The sequence below is a fragment of the Anomalospiza imberbis genome, chromosome 8 (genome assembly GCF_031753505.1).
Source record: "Anomalospiza imberbis isolate Cuckoo-Finch-1a 21T00152 chromosome 8, ASM3175350v1, whole genome shotgun sequence".
NCBI lineage: Eukaryota > Metazoa > Chordata > Aves > Passeriformes > Viduidae > Anomalospiza > Anomalospiza imberbis.
In genome coordinates, this window is record NC_089688.1 from 15,140,241 (window position 1) to 15,157,122 (window position 16,882).

The 16,882-nt window shown below is 45.2% G+C and overlaps 2 protein-coding genes across 13 annotated transcripts in view; one reads left to right on the forward strand and one right to left on the reverse strand.

The window, feature by feature from the left end:
* The window catches only part of NDST2 (N-deacetylase and N-sulfotransferase 2), a 139,021-nt gene extending 135,347 nt beyond the window's left edge, over nt 1–3,674 (forward strand). For all 10 annotated transcript variants that reach the window (XM_068198497.1, XM_068198493.1, XM_068198495.1 and 7 more), the window contains 3 exons: nt 37–146; nt 1,635–1,737; nt 1,892–3,674. In XM_068198497.1, the coding sequence (XP_068054598.1) occupies nt 37–146; nt 1,635–1,737; nt 1,892–2,017 (339 nt within the window). In that variant the 3' untranslated portion in view covers nt 2,018–3,674. The remainder of the gene's footprint in view (nt 1–36; nt 147–1,634; nt 1,738–1,891) is intronic.
* A 4,455-nt stretch (nt 3,675–8,129) lies between these two features.
* Nucleotides 8,130–16,882, reverse strand: part of ZSWIM8 (zinc finger SWIM-type containing 8) — a 55,535-nt gene continuing 46,782 nt past the window's right edge. For all 3 annotated transcript variants that reach the window (XM_068198483.1, XM_068198482.1, XM_068198481.1), the window contains exons 20-26: nt 16,154–16,377; nt 15,391–15,873; nt 14,651–14,819; nt 12,217–12,390; nt 10,720–10,839; nt 9,610–9,788; nt 8,130–8,393 (exon numbers count right to left, since the gene is read on the reverse strand). In XM_068198483.1, the coding sequence (XP_068054584.1) occupies nt 8,190–8,393; nt 9,610–9,788; nt 10,720–10,839; nt 12,217–12,390; nt 14,651–14,819; nt 15,391–15,873; nt 16,154–16,377 (1,553 nt within the window). In that variant the 3' untranslated portion in view covers nt 8,130–8,189. The remainder of the gene's footprint in view (nt 8,394–9,609; nt 9,789–10,719; nt 10,840–12,216; nt 12,391–14,650; nt 14,820–15,390; nt 15,874–16,153; nt 16,378–16,882) is intronic.

The following is a 16,882-nucleotide window of genomic DNA, read 5'->3' on the forward strand; positions in this document are numbered from 1 at the left end:
CAAGCTGGTAGAGGCTAAAGCAACTGTTCTTTTCAGCTTCTCATTGTGGATGGTCAGGAGCTGAGACACAACCCTGCCTCTGTAATGGACAACATCCAGAAGTTCTTGGGAGTTACGCCGCTCTTCAACTACACCCAGGCCCTCAGGTAGGGAAATAACTCCGTTTTGGGAGGATGCTTTCTCAGCCAGGAAGCCTGTGATTGAAAGAATACTTCTTGTCTCCAATCACAAGATCTGCCAAGATTTCAGTTATGCCTAACCCTAAAATTAGATTCAGATAGCATGAGATGCTTTGTGGAGACTGGAATCACACCTTGATGTTTCCTGAAATTATAGGGGAAGGACAAGGTTTTGACACTGTCATGGAGAAGAATGAAGTTGTTCACAGCAGTAACGATGATGTTTTTTCCATTTGGTCTTTGTGTTTCAGAAAAGGTGCTGGAATTATTAGCACTCCTTATGCTTTGTGTTATACCTGTATCTGACAAAAAGTAGAGGAGGTATGATAAAAAATGTGTGACAATCTGCTCATATCTTCACCCAGATGGAGATTAGGGCTGCACTGCACAGTTTTGAGGTAAAGAGCCTGTTATTAGAGATGACATGGATTTGACAGGTGCCCAGAGCTGTCTGAGGGAGCATTAGCAGAGGCACCACCTCACTGCTACAGTTACAGGATGTTACTGAGTTGTGACTGTGATCGTGCCCACACTGCCTGTACAGTTAATTTGAATAGATTAAGTGCTGTTGAAGGTGTACTGTGGCTATACCAGTGTTCAGTGGAAACTTTGCAAGCCCACTGAAGATGCTGAATATTGTTCTTTGCAGCTGAAACCTGTTTTCACATCTTCTTTGCTGTCACAGCCTATGCCAACTGAGGATGGTGGGTGGGGATGCATGCATGTAGACACAGAACAGTTGCCCTTTCCTTTCACAGTAAAGAGAGGACAACTAATTCAGTTCTCTACCTACAGCTGTTTCCAAAGGGGTGGCACACAGTTCCCCAGGAGGGAACACATTTAGAGAAATGTCAAGTTACTTGAAAGCTTCACTTGCTGCAGCACATGTGCTGATAGTGAATGGAGTATCTACAGTAGTGGTACTGGCTGGTACCCCTCAGCCAAGGTCAGAATATAGATGGGATTTGTCAGTTTGCCTCAGATTTCTTCAGGGGACTTGCTCAAACCTCAAGCTCACCTTTGGCCAGCTGAAGGCACAGACCAAACCAGATCCAGACATGGTTCCCAACACTGCCTCATGCCTGTGCTTTAGCAAGAAAAGAAACACTTGACTCTTTATAAACAGTCAGGGGATTCTCTAATACTCAGCTATAGCGAGGAGATTTAAAAGAATTTACATACACCAAAAAACTGATTATTATCTTTCCCCCCAGCTGAACAGACAAATTGTGTAACCATGTTACATCTGAAATTCACATAAAGCTGAAACCGTCATTTTGTAATAGATTTCTTGTCAAAGTAGTCCAGTGCTAAAAAAAACCCAAGGAACCAATATCACAAAATAAATCTGTAAAGAAGCACAGAAATAGGAAATAAGTTACTGGAGTTACTTAATTTCTGCTGCTGCTAATTGGGTGTGTGGTTGTATCTTTCAAAGATAAATGTATTTTTCAGATTTGATGAAGCAAAAGGATTTTGGTGCCAGCTGCTAGATGGAGGAAAGACTAAATGCCTAGGAAAGAGTAAAGGAAGGAAATACCCTGATATGGATTCCTTGGTGAGTAGCTGTCTCAAATCTCTTGGCAACAAGAGATGTAGAAACATCCCAGCAAACCCACATGGATTTTCCTACCATCTGTTCTAGGTGACCTGTGGAGCATGTGTTGAAGGTAACATCTTTCATGCTCATGTGGTCTATTTTTTCCACACAGTCACGGCTCTTTCTAAGAGACTTCTACCGGGAGCACAACATTGAATTATCCAAGCTGATGAACAGACTGGGACAGCCCCTTCCAACCTGGCTCCGAGAGGAACTGCAAAACTCCAGCTGGAGCTGAGGGGGACTCCCTTGCCCCCAGTGCCATTGGGACGTGTGGTGCTCCAACATGTGCTATGATGCCATCTCTTGTCAAGCCAAAACAACTGGACAAAGGAGCAGGAGCAGAGAATGTGCATGTGGAGCCTTGCCCCACCCTTGGAAAGGGCTGCTGCCCTGACACTGCCTTGGGGCACAGAGTGCAAGTCACATTCTTGAGTATTAATGGTGTGCTACTACAATTTGACTTTTACTTAAAGAGGAAGGATTTCAAATGCCTGCCCTATTTAGAGCAGGGGAGAGAGCAGAGTTAACACTTTGTGTATTTTTAAATTACTTTTCTCAGTCTATGAAACAGGCACGAGCTGGAGTTAATGTCTTACTCCACTGAGCCCAGAAGTAAAGGCTGAAGAGGGGAGACAACTGAGCCCGCTGCTGAGAAAAGACCAGCAGCCTAATAAAAGGGGAATCTAGTGCAGTGAAGCCCAGCTTTTATCCATAGTCTATTTGGCACAGTGAGGCCCAAAAATGCCTTGCTCCTGCCTGTGCCAGTGCGTGGAGATGGTGGGGACTGCACCTGTGGGGACAGGGAGAGACAGGTACCCTTGTCTCTCCTTATCTGCAGTGCTTTGGGTGTGATACAGTGTCTAGTGACTTTGGTCAATGAATTGCTCTGTTATCTTAGAGAAAAGGTTTGTCACATGTGGTAACATGGCAAGTATTTCTCTGCAGGGATTTAAGACATTTCAAAAGATAACCAAGGAGCAGTGCTCTGTAGAGCACTTGGGAGCTGTGTGTAAATGCAGCACAGCAGCAGGAGGAGGCAAAGCTCAGGTATTGTAAAATAAGGCTGATGTTACAGCTGAAAGCAGGCAATTCAGTTCCCCATGTCTGATCAGCTTAAAAAAAAAATCCCTTTCCAACAGTCCAGTGCCCCTACCACACAGTCCAGTTGCTAGCACTGTTTTAATCTTCTTGCACACCAACAGTCCAAGGAGAAAAGGAAAATAAAAAAGAGTTAAAAGTAAGTATTGTTCAGATATAAAGGGACAGCTTTACAGCTTTGCATCAGAAGTGGCTTCCTATGCCTAAAAGGGGCTTCTGCATACAATAAAGTAAGTACACTAAGGTACTTTGCCTCCTCCTGCAGTTGCTGGATAATTATTCTCAGAGGAAATCCTCCATCATGGTTGTATATATTTTCTTTGAGCCCTCCTTCCCAGGCACAGGTGGTCCTCAGAGAGTGCTGCAGAGGGGCAGGATCCACATGAACAAGTTATGGAAACTTCCACAACTGTCACAAGCCACTTCTCTCTCATCCAGAGAAAAGTTGCTTCAACTGAGCTTTTCCATTGAGCCTTAGGTATTGTGTATTTCTGAATGAATGGTGCATTTACCGTTGTATGTAAATGTATATAGTATGCAATATAGTATTTTATTTCATGGACCCTTGGAAAGGGTTATTTTGTGCAGCCAAAAAACAGATGGAAAGACTAGAAACCCCTCTCTCATTCCTGTTAGAGAGAAAAGCCCAACTTCCTGCACTTGATTCATGTATAGCATCATTCACATTGAATGATAATGAAGAAATTCTTGGCTCTCGAAGCTGAGCACATGTGTCTGAATAAAGGTTAGAAGTAGTAGTAAGTGGAGATTCAATAAATGTACTACTTATTTTTCTTCTTTGTGATGATTTGGAGTGGTGTCATGGGTGCTAAGCTGGTACAAGGGTAAGAAAAACTGAAAATCCTCCTCCCAGCCTTAGAGCCGATATTTGGAAGGCCAACAGTGGTGTTTAACTTACATCTGAAAGAACACAGAAGCAGTGTGCCACAGCTTGCAGCCTGGAGTTTGAGACTCATTCTTACTGGTTTGCAATAGTGGTGACTTTGGGGCATTCCTGGCTACTGCAGTTGTTTCCAGCTGCTGTGCCTGCCATAGCAGAGCTTGGCTCTGTCCCTCCTGTCCAGGTGTGTCTGGCACAGCAGCCCTTACAGTAAAAACTGGAAGGAAAGCATTGTTTTAATACATCCTTGTGAGAGCATTGTGTAACAGTCCTACAGCTCTCCCTTCATCAGACACTTCACAAATAACCCTGGCAGCAGCAAGGCATTTTCACATGCTGCCACAGGAGGTGGAGGATCCCAGGACCAATGATTGTGCTGCTCCCTTAAACGTTTTCCTGCTCTTAATTCATTATATGTTGTCACACAATTACTTCATGCTTTACCTCAGACTATGGTACATCTTTAAGGAGATGCCCAGTAAAAATATATGTGGTATGAGGAATAAATGTTGTGAGGGGCTCAGTAAGTCAGTGTTACTTTACTGGTAATAGTCTGTCACTCAAGGCAGCAAATGGCAACTGTGGAAGTCTCATCTATTTCTTCCCTCACCTAGTTGATTATTTTCTGTACTGCACTAGTTCTTACATGCTAATGACAAACAAAGCACCTGCTATGGTCAGCTCCAAATATAGGATGTCCTTACCTGATGAAGAGCTGTTTTCAAATCTGCTACCCTTCTCTGACAGCACATGGATTCAGAAGCTACCTGCTTTCCAGACATCTCTTCAAAGCTGTGGAATCAAACACTGCCTCCTAAGAGAAGCATGTGTAATATCAGAAGCTCTGTGAAAAAGGCAACAAACCCCATCTTTTTTAGTGAGAGACACTGGGTACTAGATACTGACCCATCTGGCACTAAAATATTCCAGATCCTCACCCTTCCATAGTAGAAACAAATCTCACCTTGCCTCACTGCTGCATAACAGAAGTTCATGGTAACCAGTTCACTTCTAAGACAAAGGAAAATTATAAGCACAAAACAGGACCTTAAGGGTTTCTTTGGTAATGTATTAAAAAGTACTCCTTTAGTCTGATGCAACTCCCATTTAAAAAGGAGTAATTTGACCCAGGAACCAGAAGGTCATGTGAATCTAATAGCCAGGTGCATGAAAGGTGAGAACTGGCAAAACAACAGTAGGAAACTCTTTGGAACCTGTGCTTGCAAACCTCCTCAGGAATTCAATCAGGAAGATACTTAAAAATGTCTGCTGCCTCTTTCTAGTCAGCACAACATTCAGGGAACACTGGTATGAATCTCAACTATAGGGTGAAGACCTTCTAAGAGAACTGGAGAATTTCTCTGTAGGGTGGCAGCATGTATCAATTCTACTCAAAAAGCTGATCTCTGAAAATTGCAATTTTCATTGGATGACAGCACTGCAAAGACATATTTCCGAGAGAAGCTTGCAGCTCCTGGAAGTCAGAATGACACAAAGGAATCTAACAAGCCACTTAACCTCATCCTGATGTTTTTCAGCCCTTACATGCAGTTGGAAAGAAAATCCTTTGATTCTTTGCTAATCATTTTCCTGTATCAGTAGTAACATGGTCAAAAAAGTAATGATAAACAGGTCTGAACCTGCCAAATTAATCAAACAAATCTGCTCAGCCCTCTTGCTGAATCCTGAGGGACTCCTGCCTGACATGGTACAACTGCACACAAGACATCACCACAGTAGCAGCCAACACATACAAGTGTTTTCAGGCTGCCACAATCCAGGAATCCCATCCCCCATCACATAGCAGAAGGTGGATGCAACACTGGTACCTTCTCTCCATTTATCAGTTTGTTCCTTTTCTCTTAAAGGCTTGTGGGGGTTAAAAAACACAACAAACCAAGTAATATTCACCTCTGAAACACTCAGCAGGCTGTTTTGCTACAAAAAGTATTCCTGACACTCATCTCCACTATTCTATGTAGAAATAAAAAGTCTATTTTTAGCTTTAAAAAGCGGCTTTCTTCCAAGTCTTGATTTCTCACCTTTCTCATCTCCATAGCTTTGTCAGCTCTCACATCTCTCCACAATGCTTGTAAACCAGCAGGTCCATAGTGGTGACACCATCGCAGCAGTCAGAATCCAGCTCATGGTTATGTCACTTACAGTGATGGGATCATAAATCAGGCTGGGCCATAACCCCACAGGTCACTGGACAAGATGCTTTTCAGGACTTCGAGAAAAAGTTCCTGGCTGACTTAAATGAGGCAATGTAAGTGGGACATGGAAGGAAATGTCAGGGACCCAGTCCCAGTTGACAATGCATGCTATGTACATATACCAGATATGTACTAGATTTAATGCATTTCCACCATTTTCCCCTTAAAACTCAACTCCTTCATGGCAAAAAAGGAATTGTGCAGTGCAGCCTGGATGGCACTAAGTGGTTATGAATACTCTAACTGGGAGCAGACAATGCCCTCAAGATAAAAAGTCACTTGTTTAGAGAGCACAGTCTTTACGAGAAGCAGAAACACTATTCAGTAATGGCAGCTCCTGAGAGCACAGCATTCATCTCCATGGTGCCCTCAGGGAAAGCTCAAATGAAAACCCTCACCCAGAACAGCCCCAGCTGCGCTTCCAGCTTCCACAAATTAACGCTACTGTGGGAGAGGTGCCTCCACCACCCTGCCCCAAGTGCAAATACCCTTAAAATGGAAACAGGAAGCAGAAATGAGTTCTAAAGCCACATTTGAATTATCCTGGGAGCAAGGAGATAGTGAGGGGGAGGCAGTTTAAAAAAAAAAAAACACCACCAACCAAAAGACCCTGCTTTCACCATAATCATGTCAATGTCACTTAAATTCAGGCACAGAAAGAGAAAACACAAAATATTTTAAATAAACTGTAGTTGAGAGCCATTCGGTCTGTGGCTTAAAAGGGTTTAAAAGAAAAGTCAAACAAGAATCATGGTGAGCAAATGCTGAGAAGTCCTGATGGCTCAACCTTTTACTTTCTGCACCTCAGTTAAAAAAAAAAAGTCAGTAGTAACAGACCACTGTGAGAACATATATCTCTTTTGGCACATTCTCTTCCCAGTTGCATCCTGAAAAATTCATTTTTATATCCTGCCCGTCTCAATGTCTAGGTAAGAAAACTACAAGTTTTCTGCCTCTTATAAAAAACTATTCCAAATTTATGCCACGTTGTTACTGTATAGCTGACAACTTTGACCAAGAGGTGGTGAAAAACTTCATGGGTACTTCAATGCTTACCCATTTCCACTGGCTGAGGTTTCCAATGTTCCACAGAGTACTCCAGCACTGTGTAGCAATAGCCAAGCTGGTGCTAAATAAACTGGGAAAGTAAAAGCTGTATTCTGCTCCAAAATACCACAGTTCCAGAAGGCTTGATAAAAACCAAACCCAAGCAAAAAAAAGTGTTCTGAATGGGCTCTCCAAAAAGCAAAATAAAAATTACAAATAAATATTAAGGACTGTAAACAAAACTAGATGGGGAGCCCACAGGAGGTCCCACTGCCACAGCTGGCCAGCTCCTTCAGACTGCCAACATCATAGCAGAGAGAAGAGAGAGTCAGTCTAAGAAAACAAGTGTTTAATCAGGAAACGAGAAGAGACGAGGGATAAGAAAGTGATTACAGGAGAGTAATACCCCAGCCAAAAGAAAGAGGATTGTACAACTTGTAACAACCAGGATCGAAACATTCTAAGAGCCAGCAGTTCCCAGTGAGGGACACTCCTGAGAAAGAGCTCAAGCACTTCTGGCAGTCTCCAGGCAGCTCAGTGCAGTCAAGGACTCACTGCCCCAAGCTCCAGCCTCTGTCCTCAGCTGCTGCAGAAAGCTGCAGAGGTGGTCCTGGTCCTGCTACTCCAGTCTCAGCTTCTCTCACCAGGAGTTGCTGAAAGGGATGGAGGGACCACTTGCAGTTCCAGCCACTCTCCAAAAGGAGATGGTGTGTGGAGTAAGAGAAGCCCATACAAAAAAAAAAAAAAAAAGTTTACATATTTATAAATGCCAAAATAAATATTTCAGACAGAATCCCCAACCCCTCTAACATGTGCGCAATCACACTGCAAACTGCTCGCAGGACAGCCTCCTGGGGCTCAGGGAAAAAAGCGGTGACTACACCACAGGGCAGCCAGCTCAACTTCCTTCTCATTTCCTGATGCTTCTCAAGCCTGCAGCCCACTGAGAAGGAGGAGGAAGGGCGAGCAAAGCAGAGCACCAACACGCAACAGTGCTGGAGAGGAATGTCATGATATAAATATATCAGATCAGTGGTTTCCAACAAGTTAAAACTAAAAAAAAGACACCAGAAGGAAGGATGGTGTAAATGGAACTACAACTATGTTGGGCAAAGGGTTGTGTGTCCATGGAGCTCCACCTGATGTCATGGTGAGAAGGTGGTCATTTCCAGAGAGACCCTTTGCCACAGCTCCTTTGTCTGCTTGCTGCGCTTTAGGTTCTGGAGAATATCATTAAACTGCATCATGCCCATGGGAGTCAGGCAGAAGGCGCTTCTGGCGCTGCGGATGGCATTCACAAAGTCATCGTAGTCAGCTGGAGTGAGATGGATCAGCCGATGATGGATGTACTGGATGGAAAAAGGGAAAGAGCCTTAAGGCATTTGCACACCATCCTCCTGCTGGTGAAACTCAGAAGATTGGGTTCCCAGGACAATAGGTCACATGGTCCTGCTACCCACTAGTGGTCCCAAGACTCACAGCTCTGACAGAGTAGAGTACCTCCGAAGCAGAAGTGCTGTATCCTACACCCCCAGCACACCCTCTGTGTGAGGGAGGGCAGTGCTCCCTCAGAGCACCAAAACGCAGCACACAGCATCAGCAAGTGTCTAGCTCTATGTCATCAGCACTGTATTGGGCCATAGTACAACGCTAAAGGGCAAGGTAACATTCTACCCCACCAGCATCCAACCCTCACAACCTTTCATTCTGCAGGTTACACCCATCTTGGTCACTGCACATCTCCTTCACTAAGGGACATTGGCTGAGTAAAGTTGACACTAAATTGCTACAAAATATCTCTAGGCTTAATACTGTCACTTCTATCAGCTTCTCAAAGAAGGCCCCAAACCAGCAGGCTTCGCTTTTGAAGTAAAATGAAGAAACTGTCGTGTCTCACAATACCACCTAGGGTGACAGAACAGCTAATCCAATCTGGACAATACGGCTACAGAATCACCCTTTGGTCGTTTATTCAAGAGAAGCAGGTATATGTGAGGTGTCCTGATCGCACTGTTTTAAAGAACAGGCAGCTTTGGTATTCCAGCTGGCTCACTGAAATACTGGCTTCAACAAAGCCTCGGATACCCGTGCTGGTAGCTGACCAAGCCATTTCTACTTTTGGTGACAGGACTGGCACACCAGACAGCCATGCCAGGACTTCGTGAGGAGGGGAAAACAGGCTACCACTAACAAGAAAGTAAAAAGGATGGGCTAGGGACAGGGATAGACAGGAAGCTTGAAAACATAGCAAAGAAAGTTCAGAAGTTAAAAGGTACACATAGCATTTGGAGTGAGGAAGACACAACCACCCCAGCCTTCGTGGAAGAGCACAGGAGGCAGAAGGCCTTGGCAGAAGCAGTACAGTGAGTTCCTTTGCATGCAGCCCCCATACAGTGATATTTATTCCAGTCCTTGCCGAGGAAGAAGGATGCATCAGGAAATGGACCACTTCAGCTCCCAGTGCCCAAGGCCCCTTCCCCGCTGCACATGCACACACAGGCAGCACCTCCAAGGCAGGCAACGGCCTGGCAGCTCTTACAGGCAGGAAGATAAGCCACACTTTACCTGCATATAGGCCTGCTGGCACCTCTGCACCAGCTGATGGAAGGCTGGGGTGCGCAGGTGGTTGTGCACATGGGCAGGGTTGAGCCTCTGTAGAGCTTCCATGATGATCTCCTGGAGCACAAAAGGGCTCAACACCCCCTTGGAAGCACCAACGCAAAACTGATGCACATAGTTTACACCTGCACAGGAGGAAGTCAGAACAACAGTGCTAAGATAACAGACACAAAAGAAATCACACTTCACAGCAAGAACTTGGATCTGGAGCACATTCTTCTCAGTGTAATGCATCCTCCAGCAGGCTTGGGTGAGACAGTCTAGCAAACTCATGGGACAGAGAAGATTCTGCTATACCCATCAGGTCTGAGGAGAGACCAGGTACCAGCTCATTTACTGGTGTTCCCAAAATCACTTTTCTTTACAGGAGATGTGAAAGGAAACTAATGTGGCAAGGTTACTAGAAAGACAAGGATAACACTGTACCTTCTCCACTGTTTCCTGACTGCCCATCAAGGAAGCACCTAGATGCCTCAACACTCAGGCTTTAAGGAGGCTGTAGACTTAAGCTTCCCCACCACTTCCTACAGTGGAGCTCTGCCAGCAGGAGCAGCAGAAGCTGTGCCACTAAACAAGCTGTTTGAAAGGTTTTTTTAGTTCTTACTGCTTATGAAAGAATTTAGAAAGTGAGCTGACAAAAAAGATCCAAGAGCCAAATGGAAGTAAAAATAAGCAACCCCCCTAAAAATAGGTGTTTTGAGTACCTATTGCTATAAAAAGTCTTCACAGAAGGTATAAATATACATAAGAGGAATACCTACAATATAATGGAAATGGAAAAGAAAGAATCTGTATTATAGAATGGAAGAGATACAAGCTCTGAACCCTGTCCAATCTCATGTACTTCATCCAGTGACTCAAAATTCAACAGCATGCCTACAGAACCCAAAAATGGGACAAATGAGTGGATGAAAGAGCAGTAGGGATCTTCTCTCAGGAATGGGATTGATATCAGGCTCGCCCAATCTTTGACGTTTCACTCCTTCAAGAGCTTTTTCCCACCATTGCCCAAATCCCAGCAAGTGGATTTCTGTTAAGTACTGCTCTGAGCCTTACCTAACTTTGCAGCTAACCCAAGTAGCCATTTTACATCCTCAGTGTAGGGCGGGCTGCGGGAGAAGTTGTTGGGATGGTCGTTGTGAGCTCTTCGGCCAAGCATCTCCAGAGCCAGCATCCCTGTGAGAAAGGGGCAGCCACAGTCAAGCAGCACTTCTGCCCAGTAAGGCTCAGCCTAGCATTTCACTCACTGCAACATAACCTGACTGGCCTGCCCTTCACCAACAGAAAATTCCACAGCTGCAGAGTCCAGACAGAAATAAAAGGCCAGTCTCGGAGCCTGCCAGCACAGGAACTATCTTCAAGAACATCTGGATCCAGGCACAGCCCTCACCCCTCACCAGAGCTGCAAGAAGACACTCAAGCATCTAGGGCAGCGTCAAGCAGAAAGCCCCAAAGGCTGCACTACAAGAGATGTCCTGAAAGCAAAGCTTTTGATTTTTATTTTGCAACAGAGAAGCTACCCAAACCAACCTGCTCTGCAGCAAAGACAGCAGGCCACCACTGAGTTACAATATTGCCAATCTGCAAACATTTCACTTATGCCATTACAGTTTTTCAGACAAATCCACCCATTTAAACAGTATTCAAATACTAACACGTGCCACGTCCTGATCTTCCAGACCGCCTTTCCCTGCCTGTGCCTCTCTCTTATTCAGGTTATTAAACACCCTTCATGGCATGCCATGTAGCACTGATATTTTAAATGACATCTGCATGCCTTTCTAGCTAATGAGTACTCTCTATTCTAGCTGTCAACAAAAAAGTCAAGCTTTCCTTCCATTTTCTTGCCGTTTCTCTTTTTTTACTTATTTTAGAGGCTTCCTTCTCCTACACCAAGTATCCACTGGGTTGAATCATGAGTATGTACAAGTACCTTACTACTCACTACTACAGTAGTTTACTGCAATCTAAGCTTAATCCCAAACCCTAAGACTGCTATCCTTTGTACCAATGGTAATTCAGGCAGAGACTCTTATTTTCTCATAACCATTGTGACTGGAAAAGGAATGCTAATTACATACCCACTCTTCACTAAATATAAGTTCCCTCTGCATCTATCTTCAACAAATAACTGGAGAGGCACAGGGCACTTCTTTGTGCATCTGAAGACTCAGCTGGTATTTAACTAGTGGTGTGGCCTTCCCCATCCATGAGCAGGAGCCAAATATCATTTTATCATATAGTCACAACTTGCACAGCCCTATTCAGGCTCTTTTATGTACATCTGCTGAAAAGCAAGACTCATCCCAGGTTTAACCCACTTAGCTTTCTTTTCTGCTCTGATGGTCCTGAATAGCAATTGTTCAATCTTACAATGCTTTGCCTTCATTTTTCAACTCCACATCTGATCATCAACTTGCTTTTCCCATGTCCCTCAGGTGCATTCACCCCCAACAGGCATAGCAGCAAATTGCCAAATTGACAGTGAAAACCTGCAGCCTTGCCCTGAATCCCTCTGAGGGGAACTACAGAAACCCACTTGGCCATCCTTACCAACTCGGTATGCAGAGTGGAGGTAGTGCAGACCCTGGGGGCTCACAGGCTGACTGTGCTGCTCATCCTCGGCAGGAAAACCCCCCGTAACAAGGGAGTTGGGCTGTGAGGACAGAGTTGTCAAGGAAGCACCCTGAATCGCTGGGAACGTTGATCCTGCATGGACACTGCCTACTGAAGAGAGCAAAAGAGCAGCATTAGGACCCAGCACCAGCCTAAAAGAAGGTTTACTTGGGACATCATCTCCTTCACCTGACTGCCCCTGCCAGTGTAGGGTTATATTCCCCTAAACAGAACAATACAGCAACCAAACCCCACAGGCTTACAACTGAAATACAGTGGGCCAGGAATAGCTCTATTCTGTTTGCAAGGTGGGCCTAACCGGGTCGGTTACATGTGTGTCCACTTCTTCTGCAGTATCTCATGAACAGGCACAAAATCCATGTTTTACTTGTAAACGTGCATGTTGATTCAAAGGCATTTGCTATTAATAAATAAAACATTCAGTTCTGATTTCTTGTCCAAGGAAACAATCATGTGTATGCCTACACCTGATGAGAAACTGCTAGGAAAATTACTGAGCAGGAACAGAATTAAGTCACTCAAAGATCAAGTCCAACAATGCGAGGTTCTTCAACTTCAGCTGTACAACAGCTGCCACTCCGTTCAGGAAGGCCGTTACTGGAGGCTGACCTCCGATTTGTCCCTGGAAAGAACAGTCACTGCACACACTGGCACCACGTATCAACAGTAAAAACAGCAAGGAGACGTGAGAAGTTGTCACCTTCAGACACTTAACTATTATGAACAAACTCAAGGGAAATGACAGGTTTCAAATGCATTGCATTGTACCACCTAAACTTAGACAGCAGTAAACACTAAGTCACCAAGCTGCACTCTGACAAGACTCAAATTTACCTGTCCCTCTCAAGAAAGGTACAAAGAGTAAAAAGCAGGGTTTGCTGGAGAACTCCAGAGCACAGATGCCATTAGGTGTGTGCAAACTGTTATCCGTATTTCACAGCTTCTCTGTGATGCTACTACACCAGCTTGAGCAATGCTGTAAGTTCCTCTTTTTTCCCCCCTCCATGTTTTCTAGTGAATAGTTGAATACCTGAGAACAATGCGTCTCCCTGGAAAGACCTGTCTAACCTCCTCAACTAAGGAGACACAGGGTGCCAAACAACACACAAAGCAGGGCAAAATTCATACTGCATTTGAAGTCTGGCCAAGGAGAATAACCCGTAAGAATGAGGTAAATTATTGCCAGAGCTCAGGCATCACCACACGATTCTGTACTTCAGGAACAGTGAAACAGTATTGTAAGAACTGCAAATAAGTTTATGGAAGCTGTAAACAATGGCAACTGGAAAGGATGTGGTTGTTGTCTCCTTTTGGTATTTTAAGTGTCCTAGGATGAATTAGCACTTCTGGAAGATTCATAACTCTTTGGAGGAGTACAGAAATGGTTTCTCACAATGAAAAGTCATAGCACCAGATTATGACTAAGGCTGGCAGCTATCAGATCCTAAGGCCTTCAAGACTGGAGGCCTTTTATTTGTTTTTGTGGTAGCTTTCTAGTATCAAAATACAGGATAAAAAAATAACTGAAATTATTCTCCCGATACTCTGAATATGAAGGAGACCAACACAGCTCTTCAGTATTTTTCCACATACCAGTCTTCCAGCACCTGGTGAGTTGCAACACACTGAAAACAGGGAAATATTACAGCCTCTCCAATGGGGGGTTTGCAGAGATTGGGGTCAAGCATGACCCACTGGTGTAGAACTCCATGGCAATGACAGCATGTCCACAATCCAGTCAACATCTGTTGTCCCAGTGCTACACGCTACTTCATGGATTTCCACCATCACTCGAGCCCTAGCAAAACAGTTTAGCAACCATTCCAAATGCTATTGACATGACTTGATAAAGCATCCATCATCTCTGATTGTTCCATGTTTGGGCACTGGTTGCCTCCAATCCTTTCAGGCAGAAAAAGACATTTAGTAGTGCTTCTGTAGCAGAGTTCTGCCTCCTTCCTGCACTCTGTTCACCTGACCCAACAGAATTACATGAGTCTGCTCAAGATCATCTATGCTCACCTTGCCCAAAGGAGAGCAGAAATTAAGCTCTTACAGGTTAGAAGTCAGAAAGACCACAAGGGCTCCAAACATGATTTATTCTTGAGGCTAAAATAATCTCATACTGGAAATTCAGCTGAAGTTTCCTCTCTGCTAGCTGTATCAGGCCCCTCGGGAATCCCAGTACCCCTGAGCATGCACACCTTTAGAATGGTGTGCATTTGGCCAGAACCTTTCAGTGCAAGAACCCTCGTTCCACTTGTAATCAATGAGGAACAGGAGCTCATGGGGGGAACAGCTAAGAGACAGTAAAGAAACCTCTGCTCCCCTGCCCAGAGCTGTAACTTACGCGCTACATTGGAAGACAGCGACAGTCCCGTCTCACTGTGATAGGGATGCACCGCAATCTGCGTCATGGAGGGGACGGGCACGCCAGGGAAGGACACTGCTGTAGCTGCCAGTGACGGTGCTGTCACTGAGTAAGGGTACTGCGCCCCTATGAATGCCGGATGGACACCCTACAACAGAAGGTACAGAACAGTCGCGCCTGACCACTCAGAAGTAATTCAAAACATCGTGTCCCCACACAAGCCCCAGAGCTTGAAAAGACCAGTCTGAAGGAATCAAAGGAGGAAACATGCACGAGCATTACATCTGCTTGCTCCTCCTCCTTCTAAAAACCTAATCATTTTGCAGAAAACCACTGCAAAACCTTCAAAAATAGGCAAAGGTTAAAACAACCTTTTTTGGTTTTCCCAGCGTAGTCTCTGTTTAGCCTGCAAGCTCTCAAGAAAACAAGCTTTCCATCCAGCACCTCCTGAGAAACTACAGAGCAACAGAAATTAAGAACTACTGATGTATCATATTTTATATTCCCTTGAGACTTTAAATGCAGCCACAAAAGGCTCTTTATTGTGCAAATGCTGAGCTGGAGGGCCAAAGTAAGTGTCACCAACTGCCAAGTGAGAGCAGAAGCTTGATCTCAAGTCATGACAGCTCTAAGCCCCATGTTCTTCCCACTCCAACATACTCCCCCAGAAGCAGCCACCCAAGGTCACGGTAAATGAACAAGGCACAGCCAAAACTCACCTGCGGATACGCCGAGCCAGGGACCGGGAAGACAGCTGGGCGCGGCATGTGCTGGATAGTGTGTCCAATATACTGGGGGTTACAGGGGATGTGAGTCTGAAGGGTGGTGTAAGGGTGGAGACCCTGCGTGTGTGTATGCGCCATTGCTGGCCCTGCCACTGTATGCTGCTGGTACATGGTTGACCCCACAGAGATCACTGGCATGACAGTTGCTGCTGCAGTTACTGCAGCTGCCACTGTCACCGTGGTTGGCTCTGAGGTCACCCGGCTGTCTGCCAAGCCACGTGCTGCTTCAGACGCGGCCCGTGCGCCACCGGCACTGCAGCCAGTGGCACCTTCTCTCTGGGCTGGGGTCCCACCAACAGTCTGTTCATAAAGCCAGTACCACTGATGAGCTACTTCAAAGAGGACTTCTGGGTACACACCACCTCCTTTAGCTGCCTCTTCTACTGCCATGCAGGCCTTTTCCAGCATCAGGTTGTCCTGGGAGCAGTGAAACAAAAGAAGTTAGGAATGTAAAATGAGAAACACAAGAAGGAAAAACTACAAGAGGGCAGAAGTACAAGGCACTCTAAAATGAGTAATACTATGGGGACCAGCCAGATGCTATGCAGCAGAATAACCAGTGTTATTCATGAAACTTAAGAAATCCAGAGACCTGGGATTAAGGCTGGGCAGTAGCAAAGGAGCCAACCCCACGGGTAACAAGAGCACATCCCTGATGCTAGAAATCACTAGCTGGGGGCTGCCATATGATGCTCACCTGTTCCTTACACTGCACCAGAGCCCTCTGGATCTCATTTGGGTTCAGAGCATGGGCATGAGGCAAGCAGCTGAGTGCCAGTTCAGCAGCTGCCCGCACCATGTTGGAGTCTCTGGCCCGTGAAGCTCTGTCTGCCAGTGATGCCACCTCTGGGGGAGTTAGATGTCCATCCCAACACTCCACCAAGATGTTCAAGGCTGCGCTACCAATCTCCATGGCCTGCCCTATGGAGAAGAGTGAGAGAGACTCTCACACCACTGTATGCCCAGCACAGTTACAGTCAGCTTTCTTTCAACAGCAGGTGCACTCTTCACTTCCTTCAGGAGCAGTGACACAGCCCAGTTGCTTCTGGGTTCACATCAAATTTAGGTGCTTCCTCCCAAAACACAGGACAAAACAAGAGCAATCAATGATCAAGTGGTGAGTGAGAACACCATTACCTAAGCTAAAATGCATTGGAAATAGCAAAAAGTACTTGCTATAGCTGATTTTAGTACCCACAAACCAGTCTGAACTGTCAGACTGTCAGTCTATTAATTCATGTCAGGAAAACATGAATTTTCAAAGGTGTGTTTTTTTAGGCCTCTAGAAGCCATATGGACAGGTGCAATCAGAAGGAAGAGGAAAACTGAACACAGCCAGAGAGCACGTTCAGACTTGTCTGTCTCTTCAGCACACTTCTGAAGGAGAGGTAAAGACCAGTCTCTGTATGAGAAGTGGGCTTTTTAG